The following is a 22,647-nucleotide window of genomic DNA, read 5'->3' on the forward strand; positions in this document are numbered from 1 at the left end:
GAAATACTCAGAATAGATGAATCTAGAGACAGAAAGTACATTGGTGGTTGCCTTGGGGAGGGTATAGGTGGGTTTTATTGTTGTTGTTGTTGTTTTTTGAAGTGGTTAAAATGTTCTGGAATTAGCAATCATGGTTGCACAGCCTTGTGAGTGTATTAAAAAATAACTGAATTTGCCCTGACCATGTGGCTTAGTTGGTTGGAGCATCATTGTGTACACTGAAAGATTGCCAGTTCGATGTTGGGTCAGGGTGCATACAGGAGGCAACCAATTGATATTTATCACATTTCTCTCTTTCTAAAAAAGCATATCCTTGGTTGAGGATTTTTTTAAGCTGCCACATTGTTGTACACTTCAAAAGGTTAAATTCTTTGGTATGTGAATTGTATCTAAAAAATATAAGAGGTTAATGGCAAAATAAATAAACAAACAAACAAACAAACAAATAAATAAATGCCAGCATAGAAAAAACAAAAATTAACTTCAAAGAAACAATCCTAAGAGCAAGCTTCTCAACAGTCATAACAGGAGCAATAAGACAATGGAATAATATTTTTAAGGAATTGAGAAAGAAGTTACTCTCAGCAAAGTGCTGTGGAATTCTATACAGCAGGTCCTCTATTGATGCTTTGTTTAATATCCTTTTGTTACAGTTTTGATGAGATGCCTTGGAACTTAACTCTTGTTTATATCAATTAGCTATTGGTAAAATTGGTTTCATCATACTTTGTTCTGCCATAGTTCCAAAAACCCATTGATGGCATTGAGGAGCTGCTAAATTATCATTAGAAGTCAGTGAGCAAAGTAAAGACATTTTCAGAAAAATATTAAATTGTGGAGGTTTATCAGGATTCTCACGGAAATAATTGCAAAGAGGTATATTTGAAAAGAAAAAGAAGAAAGGTGTGAGATCCAAGAGGGAATGCTGAGCAAAGAAATTGGAAAATAGATGAATAAATCTAAACAAGCAATTATTGTATAGACCAATAATAATTAGTAATTTGGCTATATAAAGGCAAGATAGACCTTGAATATTGGACCACAATGAAATGTAAATTTGGAAGAGGGTGAGGAAAAATTGGAGTTAAGATCTTTTAATTTGAAGAAGAAACCAAGATGGCGACATAGGTAAACACCTAAACTGCTGCCGCGCACAACAACTTCAAAACTACAACTAAAAGACAAAACGGACATCATCCAGAACCACAGGAAGGCGGGCTGAGTGGAAATTCTACAACTAGAAGGAAAGAAAAGCACACTGAGACTCAGAGGAGGTATGGAAGTAAAGGCAGAGGTATGGAGGCGCGCTCGTGGAAAGGGCTGGCAACAGTATGTGGCTGGCTTTTTCAAGAGGGAGACAAAAGCTCCCAACTGCTCTGAACTCCAGTTCCAGATGAGACTCTGGGGACCCAGATTCATACAGGGAGAAACTGGACTTTCTGGCAGCTGGCGGAACTCAAAGGCAGCTTTCTCTCAGAGGTGCTTGCAGCAATTACCGAGGGACACAAGACCCAGGTGCCTCTTAGGGCAGGGCTGATGGGAAGCCATTGCTGTTTGCTCTGCCCTGAGACTCCGCCCCACCCCAGCTGTGTGCAGAGGCTTTTGCATATGAATGGCCTGGTCCTTTGAAAACTAAACTTACTTATCAAACTGCAGCTGAGTCAGTGAGACCCAGAACATCCCAAAGAAGGCCTAAGGCCCTGCAGTAGCTTGCATTGCTTCTCATCTGGGCCTCATCTGGGCACTTCCAAAACCCAAGCAAAGAAGAGCAATCTGCAGATATCTCCATAGCTCCTGCCTGGTGGCCTCAGTTAAAGGCTAAATTAGCAACTCCTTGGAGATCCAAGAGCCAGTGTACCCAGGGGACAGAGTAGGACCATCCATATTACAACTCCTCAGATCCATAAGGGACACACTCACGGGCAGACTCAGTGAGCACCAAAACCCCACTGAAGCAAGTCTTGCCTCAGAGGGTGTCTCCAGCACAGAAGTTCTCCCAGCGTAGACACAGCTGATCCTTACAGCCAATTGGCCTGGAGATCAATTCCTCTCCGTGATACCAACAACAATCAAGGCTTAATACAACAAGACTATGCACACAGCCCACAAAGGGGTCTACTAAGAGTGTCCACCTCAGGTAACTGGGGAGGCTGAGCCACTGGGCCCTATAGGACAACTAGCACACAGGGCCACTCTGTCAATTCAGGGAAGCAGCCAAAATGCAGAGACAAAGAAAAGGTCACAAATGAAAGAAGTGGAGGAGAGCAAATGACTGGATATAGAGTTCAAAACCACGGTTAGAAGGTTTTTCAAGAATTTCCTAGAAAATGCCGATAAATTTAGCAAGACCCTCAAGGATATGAAAAAGGACCAACTATTGATAGAAATTAAACATACACTGACTGAAATAAAAAATAATATACACAGATCCAACTATAGACTAGAATCAAGTCAAAGATTTGAAATACAAAGAAGCAAAAAGCACCCAACTGGAAAAGTATAAAGAAAAAAATAAAAGAAAAAAATATGAAGGATCCTTTGGGACAATTTCAAGCATACCAACATCCGAATTATTGGAATGCCAGAAGAAGAGAGAAAGCAAGATACTGAAAACCTATTTGAAGAAATAGTGACAGAAAACTTCCCCTACCTAGTGAAAGAAATAGACTTACAAGTCCAGGAAGCGCACAGAACCCCAAACAAAAGGAATCCAAAGAGGACCACATCAAGACACATCATAATTAAAATGCCAAGAGCAAAAGACAAAGAGAGAATATTAAAAGCAGCAAGAGAAAATTAGCTAATTACCTACAAGGGATCATCCATACAACTGTCAGCTGATTTCTCAACAGAAAATATGCAGGCCGGACAGGAGTGGTAAGAAATATTCCAAGTGATGAAAAGTAAGAACCTACAACCAAGATTACTCTACCCAGCAAAGCTGTCATTCAGAAATGAAGGTCAGATAAAGAGCTTCACAGAGAAGAAAAAGCTAAAGGAGTTCATCACCGCCCAACCAGTATTATATGAAATACTGAAAGGTATTCTTTAAGAAAAGGAAGAAGAAGAAAAAGGTAAAGATAACAATTATGAACAATAGTTATATATCTATCAACAAGTGAATCTAAAAAGTGAATTAATGCCGGGACCGGTTTGGCTCAGTGGTAGAGCGTCGGCCTGTGGACTGAAAGGTCCCGGGTTCGATTCCGGTCAAGGGCATGTACTGTGGTTGCAGGCACATCCCCAGTAGAGGGTATGTAAGAGGCAGCTAATCGATGATTCTCTCTCATCGATGTTTCTAACTCTCTATCCCTCTCTCCTCCTCTCTGAAAAATCAATAAAATATATTAAAAATAAATAAACAAATAAATAAAAATAAAATAAAAAGTGAATTAAAAATCTGATGAACAGGTTAACTGTGAATATAATAGAATCAAGGGCATATAAAGGGAGTGGACTGACAATTCTCAGGGGGAAAAGGGTGTGGGGTTAGGGAAAGAGACTGGACAAAAATCATACACCTATGAGTGAGGACAGTGGGGTGGAGGGTAAGGACAGAGAGTGGGGTGGGAACCGGGTGAAAGGGAGCTATGGGGGGTGGGGGGAGAGAGGAAAAATTATAATAATCTGAACAATAAAGATTTATTTAAATGGGGGGGGGAAAGAAAATACTATAAATTAAAAAGATCTTTTAATTTGGTTCAGACAATCGTGATGCTAATCTAAGACAAGAGTACCTTTGAAAACTTTAATAATAGTAACTACTTTTAAAATATATATTTTTTATTTCAGAGAGGAAGGGAGAAGGACAGAGAGATAGAAACATCCATGATGACAGTCATTGATTGGCTGCCTCCTGCATGCCCCCTACTGGGGATTGAGCCTTCATCCTGGGCATGTGCCCTTGACCAGAGTCAAACCCAGGATTCTTCAGTCTGCAGGCCTATGCTCTATCCACTGAGCCAAACTAACTAGGGCAAAAATAATAGCTACTTTTTAAAATATATATATTTTATTGATTTTTTACAGAGAGGAAGAGAGAGGGATAGAGAGTTAGAAACCCTACTGGGGATGTGCCCACAATCAATGTACATGCCCTTGACCGGAATCGAATCTTTCAGTCCCCAGACCTATGCTCTATCCACTGAGCCAAACCAGTTTCGGCAATAACTACTTTTTTAAAAAAACAAAGAGAATAAACTGTATAATTTCCAAACTATGGACCAGGGGTTATGATTGCTTTTCCCTGTCAATAGCACTCTTGTAAACATGGTAGATGTCCCTGAAACCCGCTGAACTTTCTGTAGTAAGTGTGGCAAGCATCAACCCCACAAAGTAACACAGTATAAGAAAGGTAAGGATTCTCTGTATGCGCAGGAAAAGCAGCGTTATGTCAGGAAGCAGAGTGGCTGTGGTGGGCAGACTAGACTGATTTTCCTAAAAAAGGCTAAAACTACAAAGAAGATTGTGCTGAGGCTTCAATGTGTTGAGCCCAATCACAGATCCAAGAGAATGGTGGTTATTAAGTGATGCAAGCATTTTGAACTGGGAGGATATAAGAAGAGAAAGGGTCAAGTGGTCCATTTTGAAGCTTCATATTTTGTTTATTATATAACAATACAATCTTGATATGTTCACTTTAAAAAAAAAAAAGAATTACTTGATCAATCCAAAGAGACTTGCCATCAAGAAAGAAAGGAAGGAAAGAAGGAAGGAAGGAAGGAAGGAAGGAAGGAAGGAAGGAAGGAAGGAAGGAAGGAAGGGGAGGGAAAGACATTTGGGGAAGAGCAGGTTGCAGTTTGAATAAGGAAATTGGGAAGGGGACATTTAAGTAAAATCTTGAAGGAGGTACGGGGATTTTTGCCATTGCATAGCTGGGAGAGAACTTTCCAGGTATAGGAAAACAAATTATGTATGGTCCTAAGAGCTAAGTATGTCTGTGTGAAATTAGCAGCCTTTGGAAGGTTTTGGACAGATAAATGAAATCATCTGATTTATGTTTTAGAAAGGATCACTTTGCTTCTTGTTCTGGGAACAGACTGGGTCTAGAAAACAAGAGTAAACTAGAGGGATTAGTTAGGAGGCTGTTCATCCAGGCAGGAGAGAAATAATGGATTATCTTCAAACAGCACCTTTAATTGACTAAAAGAATGTGTATTTTCTCCCTCTGTAGATTCTCCATCTTTACTGGTCATCAGCTTGGTTGCTACTCTGAATAACATCTGGAAGTGACCACAAATGGCCCCAGATTCTTCTCTATTTCATTGATGATACTTAATGAAACAGAAATGTGGTTTGGGATGTTTTTTGTTTTTTTTGTTTTTTTTTCATTCTAAATTCTGAAAGGAAGTAGCCAAGTGCTAGCCAATTGTGAAGTTCCTAAGATCAGCTGGACTCCCTGGATTGGGAGATTGGAGAGGCTCAAGGGTTTGCAGCCATGCATCCTACTCCTTTATATTGCTCAGGCTGAGAAGCAGACTTCTCAGGTAAACTTATGGCAGCTCCTTCAGGTGTTCAGATTTTCTGAGTACCTGCTAGTTACTGAAGGGAGGGATTTTGAAGGCTAGGAACTCTCCAAATATGGCCACAATTCAGTGATATCACAGATATGGCACAGTGTGCCTTGGTCCTTGTTCCCACTATCCACTGAGACGACCATGGTAAAGATGTAAGCAGATGAAGTGCCAGGACTTGCTCTGCGGGACCGAGGGACTGGGGTGATACAGTAGTCTGTCCTTATCTGCAGTTTTGCTTTCTGCAGTTTCAGATACTTGCAGGCAACCATGGGTTAAAAACATTAAATGGAAAATTCTAGAGAGAAACAATAAATTTTAAATTGTGCCCCTTTTTGAGCAGTGTGATGAAATCTTCCACTCTCTGGCTCTGTCCTGCCTGGGACATGAATCATCCCTTTGTCCAGCATATCCCCACTGTATACATTTCCCACCTGTTAGTCAGTTATTAGGATTGACTGTCACGATATCACAGTGCTTGTGTTCAGGTAACCCTTATTATAGTTAGTATCAACCCATTTTTTACAGAATATTGTCAAAGAAAGGGCCTTTTATTACAGTTTCTGTATATATAAAAGGCTAATATGCAAAGTGTCCCCTTATGAGTTTGACCAGGAACTGGGAATTTGATCGCTTAAGCCTTAAGATGATGTGCACTGACCACCAAGGGGGTGGTGTGAAACAAAGGAAGGCCCTGGACGGCAGCCAGAAGGCCCTGATCACCAGCCAGGCGTAGGGACCCTACCCATGCACAAATTTCATGCACTAGACCTCTGGTATTGTTATAATTCCATTTTAATATTAGTAACTAGAGTCCCGATGCACGAAATTCATGCAAGGGGCTCGGCCCTCGCAGCCCTCGCTTCATTCAGAAGTTGTTCGGCTGTTCGGTCTAATTAGCATATTAGCTCTTTATTATATAGGATTGTTAATCTTTTACTGTGCCTATTTTAATGAGTTAAATGTTGTATGTATAGGAAGAAACATGGTATAAATAGGGTTTGGTACTATTTGCAGATCCCACTGGGGGGATCCTGGAGGGCAGATGAGGGGAGACTGCTGTATTGGGCAGCAGTCTGTTTAACCATAGGCAGTAGAGGATCACTCAAGAGGCTTCCAGGTTACCTTCCATCAGGTAAGAGTTAGTGTGTCTGACTCTGTAAATATCCAGTACTAAAATCTTACCAGGAAGAAAGAATTGAGACTTTTTATCCTCTAGGACCCTGGAGAAATGGCCAGAGTCTATTGAAATGGAAATATTAGCCATATCCTAGTTTTGGATCTCAGCTGAGTCATGGCATCTGTATGGGGGTGCCTGACCTTTTCCCCCTGGCAGCTGTTGCTGATTTGCCAAGTGAGATTATGTGTACCTTCATAAAAAGACATGTGGCCTGGACATATGATCTTCAGTGTTTTGAATTTTATTTTAAATAAGATATGGCAAATGAAATTAGTATCAATTATCTGTCCCTACAGTTTTATTTTTTTGGTGTACAGGATAACACTCCAACCAACTGAGCCACCCAGCGAGGGCTATGTCCCTGCAGTTTTAAGAAATCTTTATTTCTATACACAAGGACTTTAGTCATAATGGTTTGATATGCTTTACATGGGCCAGGTGTACAGGTATCCTCTTACTTTAATACTGTAACAGTGGTCAGTCAGGGAGGGATGCGGGGTGCCATGAGGCAGCCTCACACAAGTCCCTGCTGCAAGTCCCTAATTCTCCCCCCCCTTCCCCCAGAGGTCAGCATTTCAGGCCACTTGGCATGCTGCTAGCATTCAGTCTATCCCTTGGTTGTTTTGGATGTTATGGACACTGGCTCTTTATATATATAGATTTTGCCCTAAACCAAAGCAGATATACATAGCAAAGATAAGATTTGGTAAACTAAAAGATTATCAGATTGGGGGAACTGCCCTCAGCTATCTGGCAGCAGGCAATAATATGTAGATAGATCTTCAGCCCTGCTGAAGCCCCAAGATTCATCAACCTTTTGATGAACTTGCATTTATGACCTGCTGGAATTAGCCTCCAGCAAGTTATAAGATCTCACTGGTGCAAACAGTAATTGCTAACCCAGTTTAAAACCACATACTGCTCAGCCCACAGAACGGTGTCATTCCTTTGTCCTCAATAGCCATTTAAGGTCTTTTGGTATGTGGCTCTGTTTTAACTAACATTTGCGTTTTCATTGCAGTTGTCGGACAAGTAACCGCAAGAGCTTGATTGTGACCTCTAGCACATCACCTACACTACCACGACCGCACTCACCACTCCATGGACACACAGGTGAGTGCTTGAAGGTTAAGAAAGGTGAAATGAATGATGCCCAATTTCTTTCCTACTTCTCCTTTGTGCTGACTGAAGCATACAGAGCTCATGAGCATGCTTTCTATGTGTTCCATCAGTTTTTTACTTAGTTGTTTTGGCCTATCCACATTTCTTTTGATCTTGTGCTTATTTATCTTGGGGCTCAGTACGTATCCTGGGGCCATAGCCTCTGTTCTACTGTGTTAAGAGTGCATTATGGCTCCAGTTATCTGGGGCCATGTGATAAAGGCTCCATTAACATTTGTCTACCATGTCCATGGATTAAAGCCAACAGTGCTGATTTTCTGCCTCATGGGATTTCTGATAACTGTTCCTTTGTTAGAGCAGGAGTCAACAAAAGAGAGAGAAATATTTGTGTCATATTGACATTGACTTCACATATTGGAATTGAAGCAAATGATTTTGTGCATTCAGACTCTGCTTTATTTGGGCTCCTCCAGACAGTATAAGGACTTATTTACTTCCCTCTGGCTGAGGAATATATAAAAATCATGAGGCAGACAACCTAATTTGAGTTAGCCATGTATTTTGCTCTCGACATGTATTCTTATATCCCAGGGGAACCAGATGAGGTAACTCAGCTTTGTTGAAAGGGTACTGCTTTAGAGTGGAAGTTCCAGACCTAGGGGTAATGGAAGTGGAGCAGACTTGAAACCACAGGAAGCCATTTAGAACTTGCTGCCTGGTTTTGGTAAGCTATGGGCCTATCTGTTTTTGGGCAATAAAAGAGTAACAAAGTAGTGAAACAGTCAGCATGAAGCTGAATAAGATAAGTATGTTCCACTCGGGTTTGTCTCTTTGCTCACAGTTTACTGTGTCTTGGGAGGGAAAAAGGGAAGGTGCATGTGGAGTAGTTCTTTGAGCACATTAAGAGCCTAGTGATTCTGAAAGTGATCTTTGTCCTTTATAGAAGGGTCTCACTTTACTGGACCCAGATCCAGGTATTCAGTGTGCTCATGGCCTTTTTCCAAGAATCAGTTAAACTCTCAAACACTAATTCTTACATTAGAAGACACTATCAATAGCATGGGGGTGGGGAGATGGGACCCAAGGAATTGAAGACATACTTGGCCTTTAAAGCAAAGTCTCATTGTGCTTCCATACTTTCCCCAACAAGATTGACTGGGTTATACATTCGCTCAGATAGCACGTTCTACCCTGGAACCTTGTAAAAACTCAGCATATATCTGAGTTGCCTTTTCATCAAATAGAAGTAAATTCAGCACATCTAAACCTAGTTTTCCAACTGTAATGTGAGTACTGGGCAGTAATTACTATTGGCTGCTCCTCTCTGAGATGATTATCTCTCTATTTAGATCCCTGGCAGTTAGAGTTTAGGACTAAATCTTCCCTACTCAAGTGGCTTTGATTAAGAACATCATCAGGCCTTTTCAGCCTGGCTGGGTCTGAGGACTCTAGCTTTGAGTTAATATCGTTAACATCCTCTGTATCATCATCATAACTGTTAGTTATTAATATCTCTCCTCAAATCACTGCAGAAAATCCAGGTAGATATAATTATATGTATCTACCATTGATTGTTATACAAATAGTTTCGCTGCCCAAATATTCTCTGTGTTCTACCTGTTCATTCCTCTTTTGCCCAATCCCTGACATCCACTAATCTTTCTCTCCATAGTTTTGCCTTTTTCAGACTGTAATATAGTAGTTCAGGCTGGTTTATTTCACTTAGTAATATGCTTTGAAGATTCCTCTATGTCGCCTGGCTGGTGTAGCTCAGTGGTTGAGCGTCCCATGAACCAGGAGGTCATGGTTCAGTTCCTTTTCAGGGCACATGCTCAGGTTGCGGGCTTGATTCCCAGTTGGGGGGAATGCAGGAAGCAGCCTATTGGTGTTTCTCTCTCATAGATGATTCTATCTCTCTAGTTCCTCTCCTTTGCTCTTCCTAAAAATCAATAAAATATTTTTTCCATTTTTTTAATTAAGGTATTATATGTGTACATATCTTACCATTGGCCCCTCCTACTCCCCTACATGCCCCTACTCCCCAGAGTTTTGCATCCATTGGTTATGCTGATATGCATGCATACAAGTCCTTTGGTTGATCTAATAAAATATATTTGGTTGATCTAATAAAATATTTTTAAAAGATTTATTTATGTCTTATCGTGGCCTTATAGTTCATTTTTTATTTTAGCACTGAATAATGTTCCATTGTCTGGATATGCCAGTTTATCCACTCACCTAGTAAAGGACATCTTGGTTACTTCCAAGTTTTGAAAATTATGAAGGAAGCTGATGTAAACATCTATGCAGAGTTTTGTGTGGACTTAAGTTTTCAATACACTTGGGTAATTACCAAGGAATTGATTGCTGGATCATATGGTTAAGGGTATGTCTAGTTTTGAAAGAAACTGCTCAACTGCTTGATACAATTTCAATAATCTTAAATTTATTGATACTTGTTTTGTGTCTTACTTTGTGGTCTGCCCTAGAAAATATTCCGTGTGTACTTGAAATGAACATATATTCTGCTGCTTTGGTGTGAAATGCTCTGAAAATACAATTAAATCCATCTCATCTAGTATGTCATTTAAGGTGGTTGTTTTCTTGTTGATTTTCTGTTTAGATCTATCCATTGATGCCAATGGGGTGTTAAATCCCTCACTATGACTATTTTACTGTTGATCTCTCCCTTTATGTCCATCAAGATTTGCTTTGTATATCAAGGTGTTCCTATGTTGGGTGCATAAATGTTTTAAAAGGTTATATCCTCTTGGGTTTCTTCCTTTATCATTGTGCAGTGTTCTTCTTTGTCTCTTACCAAAGCATTTGTTTTAAATAATATTTAGTCAGATATAAGTATTGTTACCTCAGCTTTTTTTTAAATTTCTATTTGCATGAAATATCTTTTTCCATCCCTTTATTTTCAGTCTGTGTGTATCTTTCATTCAGAGGTGGATCTCTTGTAGACAGCATATATATGGTTCTTTGGAGCATTGAAGCCACTTTTTTTCTTAAACTTTAATTAATTAATTTGTTTGTTTGTTTGTTTGTTTGTTTTAGAGAAAAGAGGGGGAGAGAGAGAGAAACATCATTGTGAGAAAGAGATACATTGGTTGTCTCCCACACGTGCCCTGACTGGGGATACAATTCCCAGGCATTGCCCTAACTGGGAATCAAAGGTGAAATCCTGGTTCATAGTTTGACACTTAACCACTGAGCCATACCAACTGGGTGAATATAATGTGACTCGGTATCATTTTTTCCTCTTTCTTATGCTTAGGATTCTTGGATAATTTAAATATATGGGTTTATGCCGAATCCGGTTTGGCTCAGTGGATAGAGCGTCAGTCTGCGGACTGAAGGGTCCCAGGTTCGATTCTGGTCAAGGGCATGTACATTGGTTGCGGGCACATCCCCAGTGGGGGCTGTGCAGGAGGCAGGTGGTCGATGATTCTCTCTCATCGATGTTTCTAACTCTTTATCCCTCTCCCTTCCTCTCTGTAAAAAATCAATAAAATATATTTTTTTAATTAAATATATGGGTTTATAGTTTGGTTTTATATTAAATTTGGAAAATTGTCAGATCTTATTTTTTCAAGTATGTTTTCTGTATTTCCCACTCTCTTCTTTTTTAAGGATTATTAGACTGCTTGAAGTTGTCTCACAGCTTATTGATGTTCTTTGTATTTTATTTTTATCAGCTATTTTTCTGTTAGTGTTAATTATATGTGACATATGTATGTTCTATGAATACCAGCTTTATTTGAGCACCTGGAAGATTCTTTATATTCTACCCTCTAGCCAGTCCACATCTGGTCCTTGGAAAGTCATGTCCAGGATTTCCTGGAGGCTTTGGCTGGGTAGTTTTGGGAACCAACAAAGGGCGTCTAGCTTTACATATCAAGAATCAAACTGAGCTTATGAGTTAGTCCTTGAGATGACACTTTTTAACCAGTTAACTGCCATGATATTTTGTTATGTTTTGTTTTGCTTTTAAAGGTATTCTTTCCAAATAAAGTCTTTTTTTTTTTTTTTTTTTTTTTACAGAGAGGAAGAGAGAGGGATAGAGAGTTAGAAACATCAATGAGAGAGAATCATCAATCAGCTGCCTCTTGCACACTCCCTACTGGGGATGTGCCCGCAACCAGGGTACATGCCCTTGACCGGAATCGAACCTGGGACCTTTCAGTCCGCAGGCTGATGCTCTATCCACTTAGCCAAACCGGTTTCGGCTGCCATGATATTTTGAATTTAAATAAAAAAGTTCCACTGCTTGTGTCTATGGATGCTTATGGCATACAAATGGTTTAAGGCAATGGTTGGCAAACTCATTAGTCAACAGAGCCAATTATCAACAGTACAACGGTTGAAATTTCTTTTGAGAGCCAAATTTTTTAAACTTCTAATGTCACTTCTTCAAAATAGACTTGCCCAGGCCGTGGTATTTTGTGGAAGAGCACACTCAAGGGGCCAGAGAGCCTCATGTGGCTCACGAGCCACTGTTTGCCGACCACAGGTTTAAATAATAGAGGTTTTTTTTAAAGGCCTCGATAATTCCAAGGAGGCCTTATCCTTATTAAGTCTTGGCTAACGAAACAACTATTCTAAATCACTTCTCTTGCACCATGGTGGCTTGTGCTAGCCAGGACATGGGACTAGATCATAGGACAAAGGCCTAGATTCATAGCATGGAAAACCAGAGTTGGCACTGGGTTGTGAGCAGATTTACTTCAAAGGTTGTGCTCTGAGGATCTCAGTAAAGGGGATGCGTGAAAGCAGAAAATGCCTCTTCCAAATTACTTCTCCCAAAAAGAGCATCTTTTTATAGTTGATACTGAGTTGCTGCGTAGGGTTGTTGGGCATTGTTTGAGAGGCTGGTTTTTCCTGGATCACTACAGAAAAACATTAAGTGCTACCAGACCCTGTTGGATAGAGAAATGGGAAACAGTTGGGCAGCTTTCACCTTGGAACATCCATACTCTATGCAGGAAACAAACTGTTAAAGAAAAAGCCAAGGAATGCTGGACTACCAGGCCCTTGGGTAGCTGCAGTGTCTCATAGCCAATGTCGGTTCACAGGGGTGAGCATAGAAGTGCGGAGGTGGACAGGGATTGGCTGAGTGGCCAGCACATCATGGAGTATGGTGCTTACTTTGACATGACCTTTTGGATAGAAATACATTGATAGCTTCTACCAGCTAGGGACTCTTAATAACCAGCCCCAGCTGGAAGTTAGACCTGAGAAGTATCGCAGGCTTAAGTTCAAGAACTGTTGTCACTAAGGCAAAGATAAACACACAGTTTTGTTCAGAGCTTCTGAGCTGTAAATTAGGAAATGACAGGGAACATGTGAAAACTAATAAAGAGATGGGGCTAATTCCTATACCATGAGAAGGTTGGACATGTTTTGCAGACTTGGGGGTCTTTTGTATGGACTATTTTAAAGAACACTGTTCTCTTAAGCCCCCACCGGAGAACTTCTTTTCTTAAGCACACACATCTCTTACGCACACATATTTCTGGGTTAGCCCCTTGGCTGCAGTATGCAGAGATATAAGTGCAAGAGACTTGGGACCAAGAGTCTGTTGCCCTTTGAGAAATGTTTGAGCATGTGGCAATCCCATCTGCATTGGATGAATTCTTCAAGCATTTGGAAAGTTGAGTTAACTCAATTAGGCATATTGGAACCTGAGGTGTTTCTAGGAGGGCAGGAAATAGACAAGTTGCTGCTGGATCTTGAATGAATGTCTGGGAGACAGATGTTTAAAGGCAACTTGGGAACAAGAGAGAAACCTCTGGGCTGCCACACTTTTACAAAGAGAGAGTCATTAGACTGATGGTGGCCTGAGAAAATAACCACCTGTGCTCATTGCCAATGTGAAGAGAAGATGCTTTCCTTAAAGGTTTTCTCAGCCCTCCTCCGAAGTAAACGTCACAAATTGTTTCTTTTCCTTCCCCCATCTACAGGTAACAGTCCTCTGGACAGTCCCAGGAATTTCTCTCCAAATGCACCTGCTCACTTTTCTTTTGTTCCTGCCCGTAGGTAAGTTGATGGAAAACCTCCTGTGTGCTTAGCATGTGTGGCACTTGCACGAATGTTGGTTAACATCAGCTTCCTCCTTCTAGTGTGTTACCTTTGGCTACCAACCACCAAAATTCTTTCCTCACCCAGGTCCGTGTTTTGTTTTCTATGTGTTCTAGGTATTTGCATTTGAATGTTTGAATTGGCAAGTAGATATTAGGGATGAATTTGTTTTTATAGTTCTAAGCACAGGTCCCTGATTTCCTGATGTTGTGTTCCAAAACATTATACTCTCAATTGAGAGATATTCCTAGCATGATCAATGAGAAAGAAAATGGGCTCTTTTCCCAGGAGGACCCAGAGGTATATCTTTACTCTTCTAACTCCGCCAATTCCAGTCTCTTTTTCCTTGGGGATAAAAAGACCACCAGATCTTCACATTAATTTAGAAAGATTTGGGCATTGCAGAGCCATTCTTATATTCCTCCTCACATTTCAAGTCTCTGAAAGTGATATAAGTTTATCTCTGGCTCATGATAGCAATCCTAACAGCTCAGCCAATTGCCAGAGTACCGCCTGGCCTCGGAGAAATACCCAGCTGACTGAATGAATCCGCCCCAACCACATATCAAGACTCCATGTATAAATAATTTACTTTTCAGAAAATTTTCTATATTTAAAAAAAATTATATATATATATATTGATTTCAGAGAGGAAAGGAGAGGGACAGAAAAATATCAGTGACGAGAGAGAATCACTGATTGGCTGCCTCCTGCACATCCCCTACTGGGGATTGAGCCTGCATCCTGGATATAGGTAGACACGCAACCACTGAGCCATATTGACTGGGCCAGAACATTTTCTAAAATTATTTCTTGGCAAAATTCGTGTTCCTTGATTTTAAAAATATTCTTGGATAGAATCAATCTCTGGCATTAAGACCTCCAGAAAATCATGGCTTCAGATTTGGAAAAATAGCCATGTGTGCTAAATAGGTTAATGAATAGAGAATGGTATATGCAGCTTGACTCAAAATCTTATACTTACTTAGACTACTTTTTAAAGAGATAATAGAGGATAGAGCGTCAGCCTGCAGACTGAAAGGTCCCAGGTTCGATTCTGGTCAAGGGCATGTACCTTGGTTTACCCCAGTAGGGGGTGTGCAGGAGGCAGCTGATCAATGTTTCTCTCTCATCGATGTTTCTAACTCTCTTTCTCTCCCTTCCTCTGTTAAAGAGATAATAGAAAAAGAGCAGATTGCTTGAAATAGTATTAACTTACTATTCAAATAACAACCCAAAAGCAATCCACTTTCTCACTCTTTAGGATTCTGTATAGCTGTAAGGACATAGAAGGTTGGGAGAAGTTTGATGGCTGATAAGAATATCCCTTCTGATCTTGTTGCCTTATTCTGAACAAATAATATCTGAGTTTGTCTCAAGGACTCATCTCTCCTACCCTGTGTCACTTCTAATTAGTTAACCAAGAAACCAGGTAGGAACACTTAACAGTATAGGAATATGTTGTATTGGTGCATTTGTTTTTCCAGCCCAGCCAGAAAGTCTTAGTTTACCCAACCTTCTTGGCTTGACTGGGTGTGAACTGTAGCCTCAGATTAGGTAAGAGTAAGACAACAAGGCCTGTGACTGATCTCTGTACGTGGCATTGAGTCATTTCCCATATATTCAGTAAATATTTACTGAGCACCTAGTATGCCCAGGAACTGTGCTGGTAGTTATATAGTGGCAGCAAAATAGACATAATTCCTACTTTCTTGAAACTTAGTAGACTTTATAGAGTCTGTGTAGTTGTTCCCTTCATAAGGAATGCTGTTTCCTCAGATCTTTACCTAATTGACGCATCCTTGTCTTTCATTTCTCATCTTAAATGTCAGCTTCTCAGAGGCCTTTCCTAACCATAAAATATGAAGGAGCCCCATCGTCATTCTCCATCAAATCGTCCATTTTCAAGCTAATACTTTCTAATACCTGGTATTTTCTTATTGTTTTATATTTTCCCTCAACCAGAATCAAAGTACCTTTAATGGTGATACCTTAATATGTTGAAAACTGTATCTCCTGGTATATAATGAGCACTCAGTCAGTGCTTATTGATTGAATGAGTGGTGAATAACGAACAAGCAGACAAATACATAAAGATTGTGACAAGTACCATGAAGTTAACATGATGCTGCATGGAAGTATAGGAAGGAATGGGGCTGAAAAATCTATATGGAGTGGTCATGTAAAGCCTCTCTGGAGGATTGACTTTTTAAAATATATATATTTGCCGAAACCAGTTTGGCTCAGTGGATAGAGCATCGACCTGTGGACTGGTGGGTCCCAGGTTCAATTCCAGTCAAGGGCATGTACATTGGTTGCGGGCACATCCCCAGTGGGGGTTGTACAGGAGGCAGCTGGCGATGTCTCTCTCTCATCGATGTTTCTGGCTCTCTGTCTCTCTCCCTTCCTCTCTGTAAAAAATCAATAAAATATATACTTTTTTTTTTAATTGATTCTCTACAGAGAGGAAGAGAGAGGGACAGAGAGTTAGAAACATGGATAAGAGGAAAACATTGATCAGCTGCCTTCTGCACAACCCCCACTGGGGATGTGCCCACAACTAGGGCACATACCCTTGACTGGAATCGAACCTGGGACCCTTCGGTCCGCAGGCCGACACTCCATCCACTGAGCTAAACCGGTTAGGGCTGGAGGATTGACTTTTAAATATATTTTATTGATTTTTTTACAGAGAGGAAGGGAGAGAGATAGAGAGCCAGAAACGTCGGTGAGAGAGAAACATCGACCAGCTGCCTCTTACACACCCCCTAGTGGGGATGTGCCCGCAACCAATGTACATGCCCTTGACCGGAATCGAACCCGGGACCTTTCAGTCCGCAGACCGACGCTCTACCACTGAGCCAAACCGGCTTCAGCAGGAGGATTGACTTTTAAACTAAGACATGAAGGACAAGAAAGAGCCTGCCATGTTGGGAATGATGATGCAGGTGTGTAGGCCCATTCTAGGCAGGTAGAATAGCGTGTTCCATTGGTGCCATTGGGCTTTAGGAGAAGGATCAGCCAGGGGGCTTTACGTCCTAGTATTACCACTAAGATCCAAACAGATCTGTGCTAGGTGGCATGAAGTTTGAGTCATATGCATGGAACATGGGACTCTGGGCTATCTCCTTATAGGACACAGTATTGGTGGGAGTGGAGAGGAGGATTTCAACCCTGCCAAACAAAGTACTTAAGAATTACGTTTCCCAAATTACTAAGGTCAGGCTTGAGTCTTATAGGATCACATTAGTTTGGAATATCTACACACACAAAAATAGGTTTACTAGTAATGACATGCTAAGTAAGACCTGTCAGTCCTACAATTTTACTTCAAACTGTGTAAGTTTCTAAAAAGAGGTTTTGCCTTTACCAAGTTCAACCAAATGCCAGGAGCTTAACAGGTCAGTCTTTCTGGTCCCCTTTGGTTCTCACTATAATGTATGTCTTTTCACTACAGTCATGGCCACAGAGCAGACAGGTAATAGCAGACGTGATGGGGCGAGGGGCTGGGAAACTGCTTTGCATGGCCAGACAGATTGGCTTTGTGCTTGGTGAGAGGTGGTGTGATGAGTCTTCTCTGGGTAGAAACATTTGGGCTTTCATAACTATCAGAGGGGGCCCTAAGAGAACCCCTTCTACCTGCTGGAACCGACGCTCAGGGGTCATATGCTTGGAGGCAGAAATTGCTAAATAGTTTAAAACTTCTGAGCCTGGAGAAAAGTCACCCCCATTCCCACAACTCTCCTCATCTTTCAGTGAGATGACCAGGCAGAGGAAATGAAGTCATCCTTTAGTGGCATTTCTTTCTGACTGAGGCTGTCCCTTCTCTTCCGTTTTAGAAAAACAATTGCCATGCAGTTGGTTTCTATTTCTAACTAAAGGAGGAAAAGTCACCTGTGAAAAAGTGTATTTGACAAGAGTTTGGGAAATCTCTAAGTTAAACTAGTCCCATCTTTGCTGAGCTCCGTTTTCCTGGAATTGACTTGCTTTCTTATGGAGAGCTTCCAGGACCCAACGAAGAGGTCAGAAAGACATCGTATTTGAGCAGTCTCCTGGACATTTCTTTGCCTCAGAGACTAGGTTCCAGCAGAGCTTGCTGTCTGGGTGGCATGAAGTTTGATCATGTGCATGTGGCATGGAACCCTGGCTGTTCCCTTAAAGATCATAATAGAAAAAGCTGCTAGGTAATGGAGGGCTGCAAAAGAAGCCCTAGCAATATTGATTCCTTTTTTCTTCCTCTCCCTCCCCCCTCTCCCTTAACTGTGAGGCCTGGAACAAATTACCCAGATCTCTGGGTCTTAGTCTTTTCTTTGAAGATGGAGGTTATTGAACTTAATTTCTAAAGGCCCTCCATTGATAATGTTCTAAGGTTCTGTGGATAGCAGCAAAGAAGTTTTTCTTCCACTTCAACCAGAGCAGACTATACACGCTAAGATCCACAAGAAAGAACATTTGTGTTATAACACAGCCACAGTCCAGGAAAGACTTCTTTTTTTCTTGTTATAGAAGCTGAAAGGCCAGGTACCAGCTTGACCTTTCTTCTTTTTTTTTATTAACAGCAAAACACATAACTGGTTCTCTATGATGAGAGCGTAAGGGTGTATCCTCCCAAGAGCACCCTCCCAAACCTCATGTACAGCCAAGGCTCTGCCATCTCACTCCTGATTCATGAGTCACTGTCACTCCTTGGCAAACATTCTCAAAGACTGGTTTTGTGAGTCCCACTGATCCCAGGTAGCCTTTGACGCTTAGCCATTGATTGGTTCATACTGAGCCCCAGATGGTGGTCCACTGGTCTTCCCAGAGGCCTAGGGAAGACCAAAGAGGCCTTCACATGTAGCCTTCAAAATATGAAATGACTGCATTTCAGTGGCATTTCTAGCCTTGTGATGATGCCTTTATCTGGTATCCTCTGTCATTGCTTCTCTAAAAGTGATTAAGTTCAGAGTTTAAGGATTTTTATTCCAAAATGACAGTATTGCATAGCAGATGTTCTCATCTGTTATCAGATTTACCAAAGACATGAACTCCTTTTTAGTAGAGATGTCTGTCTTTGCAGTGGAAAACACACAATAGGCCCAATAGGAGAGAGACATGAAAGCATATACTGGACTAGGCAGTGCTATCTTGAGACAAGGGAAGTGAACTGACTGACAAAGACAATGCTGATGGAAAGATAGTCAAATCCGAGGCTCAGAGTAGGGTCCTATAGAAACTGCCTAATAGTATTTTCTTACATAGGACTGATGGACGGCGCTGGTCTTTGGCCTCTTTACCTTCTTCAGGCTATGGAACCAACACTCCTAGTTCTACTGTCTCAGTAAGTAGCCATATTGTGGCTGTACCTCCTTCACCCTTAGGTAATACTTCCCTACTGGTTATGGCTGTCTGTCCCTACAGCGTTGCAAAGCAGTTCTCAACTTTCCCTCCAAAGCCAAACACAAAGAGGCTGCTTAGGGATGAGGTTGAGTTGGGCAGGCCAGTGGCCCTATATAGCCGTAGCCAGATCCATCTATATATATAAAAGCCTAAACGACCAGTCAACTGGCCAGTAGCTATGACATGCACTGACCACCAGGGGACAGACGCTCAATGTAGGAGCTGCCCCCTGGTGGTCAGTGTGCTCCCACAGCCAACCTCCTATGGCCAGCCAACCTCTCATGGTCCCTTCCCCTGGACTGGGCAAGATAGTCCCAATTGGCCCCAATCACCAGCCAGCCCAAAGAATCCCCTACCTGTGCACAAATTTGTGCACCGGGCCTCTAGTTTAAAAATGCATTTGGAAACAATTAGCCAGCATGTTCTCTGGGTATCATTTATTCCTGGTGGAATCAGAGAAGGGCTTGAGGATGGAGTTTTGCTTTGCTACTGAGGCTAGGCAGTGGGGCTCCTAAGTCTGGTTCCCCAATTCTCCCCACTTTATTTCCAGGTCTGCAGCAGATAACCCCTTAGTGGTCCCAAGGCCTGGTAGACGCTCCTCCTCCTTTTTTTACCTTTTTCTTTCAAAAAAGGAGGAAAGGGTACTTGTTATTTGATATTTAAATTTGATGTGTTTCAACAAAAAGCTGGGCCCTTCTCTAACATTTCTGATTATATTTCTTTTAGAGATGGTTTTAACCTAAAACAACAAATGTCCTAATTGCTACTATGTACAATTGATCCTAAAATTAGTCTCTCTCATTAAGCAACTCTTAATTGAAGCCAGGATGGCAGGGTTGGCAAACTTTTTTTGTAAAGGGCCAAATAGTAATTATTTTAGGCCACATAGATGACCCTTTCCCCATATCGTCCACCATTCTCAGGTCTTCTCAGTTTGTCTATATTCATAAATCCCAAGCAGGTAAAAGGAGTATCATTTCCTCACTTGATGTCGATTATTCTTACATTAATCCAAAGATCTCATTGGTCTTTTGGCAGCTGTTAAGCTTCAGATCTTTCCTTATTAAATACCCCTTCCCCCATAATCCTTTACTCAAACAGGTGTTTTTTAGACCCAAGTTAAGAGTCATATATCTTAAATATGTATATATTCTGTTCAACAAATTTTAATAGACTAAACCCATTGCTCTAGCTTATTTTATTGGGATACTTTACCAATTTTGTTTTGTGTTAGCTGTAGTAGGGTGAGGATACTCTTTGCAATTTCTACTCAAATAATTTATAAAAATCTGGCTAAGGCAGAACCCTTAGGACACCTTTAACTGGCTGTTCATAACTTCATGTATTATAGCATTCCATGAGAGAAGTATTCACTGCACCCCATAAAATCTCATTTCTCACTTGGTATTGAGGCTTGCAAAGTTCTCTGCAGTTTTTAATCTAAATAGATTTAGATATTTCAACCCAAGATCCTCTACTCTTAGCCAGTCTTGTCGGTTAAAGGGGGAGTTCACTGATCCTGGGACTGAAGTTCAGTGGCTACATCTGTAGAATGCTTAGGGTAACACAGCTCCCTCTCTCAGGTCTATTGTCATTGACAGTGGGCTCTCGTTTGCAGTCTCAGTCATTGGGCAATGGTTAGAATTCTTAACTGCTTTCAGGTCAAGTCTAATCATTTAGAAATCTAAAAGTAAGCTAGCTCTAAAAGTCATTTTCTCCCCGGATGGATTTTTTTTTGCCTATTGGTATTCCTAGAGTCTGGGCACATCCTGCACAGCCTCAGCAAAGCCAGTTGTCCTCTGGATAACAGCCAAAAGAAAACATTGCTGAACACCCTAAGGGCTCTCCCAAGGTTGTAGAAAGAAAACTTAATGGGATATCATTTTTAGCCTGGACATACAAATTTCCTAAGCCAGAAAGACATGATTTATTATTTACTAGCCATTCCCACTAGCCAAAAGCTTCATTGAGGGCAAAGATTCCATGCAGAATAATCTGCTTTAAAAAAAAAAAAAAAAAAAGTTTTTTTTTCTGCTTTTCTAATTTTTATTATTTTATTTTTTATTGTTGACAGTATTACAGATGTCCCCCCAATTTCTCCCCGCTTAGCCCCTTTCCTCCCACTCCATGCCTTCACCACACTATTGTCTGTATCCACTGGTGAGGCATATATGTATAAGGTCTTTGGTTAGTCTCTTCCCACCTACCTAAGATATTTTTTAAATTGACTTTTAGAGATAGAAAGAGAGAACATCAATTTGTGTCGAACCAGCAGCCTGTTGGTGCAATCAACAAGCCACACTGGCCGGGACAGAAGAATCTGCTTTTGCCACCTCAAGAGGCCCTCTAGGTAGTTACAGTGCTCTCACATCACGTGATCATCTAGGTCCAAATCTGCAAGGCTTGGGAAGCACTGTAATGTCTTGGCTTCCTCAGGACTGAGGGCCTGGAGGGACTGAGACGATTGGGATCATGAACAGTGAGGCTGAAGGGAGCAATGGAAAGAATGCTTACTTTGGAAGTCCCTGACCTTTTTCAGTGCTTCTTTGTTCCTGGACTGCCCTTAGACATGTCTTTAATGCTGTTTTTTATCTTCCCCTCCAGTCATCATGCTCCTCGCAAGAAAAACTGCACCAGTTGCCTTTCCAGCCTACAGCCGACGAGCTACACTTTTTGACGAAGCATTTCAGCACAGAGAGTGTACCAGATGAGGAGGGAAGGCAGTCCCCAGCCATGCGGCCCCGTTCGCGCAGCCTCAGGTGAGGGGTGCTCTGCTCACTGAGTCCCAAACCTGTGGAGCTCAGCTAGTTTGCCCAGCACAGGAACCAGCAACCTTATTCTATGAAGGGCAATAGAGTACATAATTTAGGCTTTGTAGGACGAACAATCTGTATGGCAGGTACTTAAATCTGCTTTCATAGTATGAACATGTCCTCAGGCATTATGTAAACTTTGTTTACAAAAACAGCAGTGGGCCAGAACTGGTCTTTGGACCATAATTTGTCAGCCCTGGCTTAGCCCCCTCACAGCCCAAAGGGAAGTGAATTTCAAGCTTTTTTGGCTTTGGCTACAGCTCAGTTCACCATAGGTACCTGATGATGCTACCGAGTGGTCCCCCTGTTTCTCCCTTTGAAACTAGCAGTAGAAATATCCTTTAGAGTTCATTCAGTAAAAGGAGAGTAATATCCATTCTGATGGTGACCTGGATGCAGATCTCAGAGATCATAGTTTATGAGCTAAGCCAGCTGAGAAGACACTGTGCTGAAGACACTGGCTGACTCAGGGAAGAAGCCCACTTCAGAAGCAGAGTTAAAAGTCCATCTGACTCTGTCTCCATTCCGTGGGTAACTCTATCTCATCAAACTAAAC

General features: G+C 41.3%; 1 protein-coding gene and 1 pseudogene across 10 annotated transcripts in view; both read left to right on the forward strand.

The window, feature by feature from the left end:
* MAST2 (microtubule associated serine/threonine kinase 2) overlaps positions 1-22,647 on the forward strand; it is a 137,958-nt gene that overhangs the window by 94,135 nt on the left and 21,176 nt on the right. For 6 of the 9 annotated variants that reach the window (XM_084874484.1, XM_084874476.1, XM_084874478.1 and 3 more), the window contains 5 exons: positions 7,715-7,806; positions 13,782-13,857; positions 17,357-17,377; positions 19,141-19,219; positions 21,883-22,037. In XM_084874484.1, coding sequence (XP_084730610.1) covers positions 7,715-7,806; positions 13,782-13,857; positions 17,357-17,377; positions 19,141-19,219; positions 21,883-22,037 — 423 coding nt within the window. The remainder of the gene's footprint in view (positions 1-7,714; positions 7,807-13,781; positions 13,858-17,356; positions 17,378-19,140; positions 19,220-21,882; positions 22,038-22,647) is intronic. The other 3 variants (XM_084874479.1, XM_084874480.1, XM_084874483.1) reach the window with 1 other exon arrangement.
* LOC311617852 (large ribosomal subunit protein eL42-like) lies at positions 3,716-4,676 on the forward strand (annotated as a pseudogene). The gene has a single exon. The product of its transcript is annotated as a large ribosomal subunit protein eL42-like (transcript).

Source organism: Pipistrellus hanaki, assembly GCF_964339955.1.
Source record: "Pipistrellus hanaki genome assembly, chromosome: 2".
Lineage (NCBI taxonomy): Eukaryota > Metazoa > Chordata > Mammalia > Chiroptera > Vespertilionidae > Pipistrellus > Pipistrellus hanaki.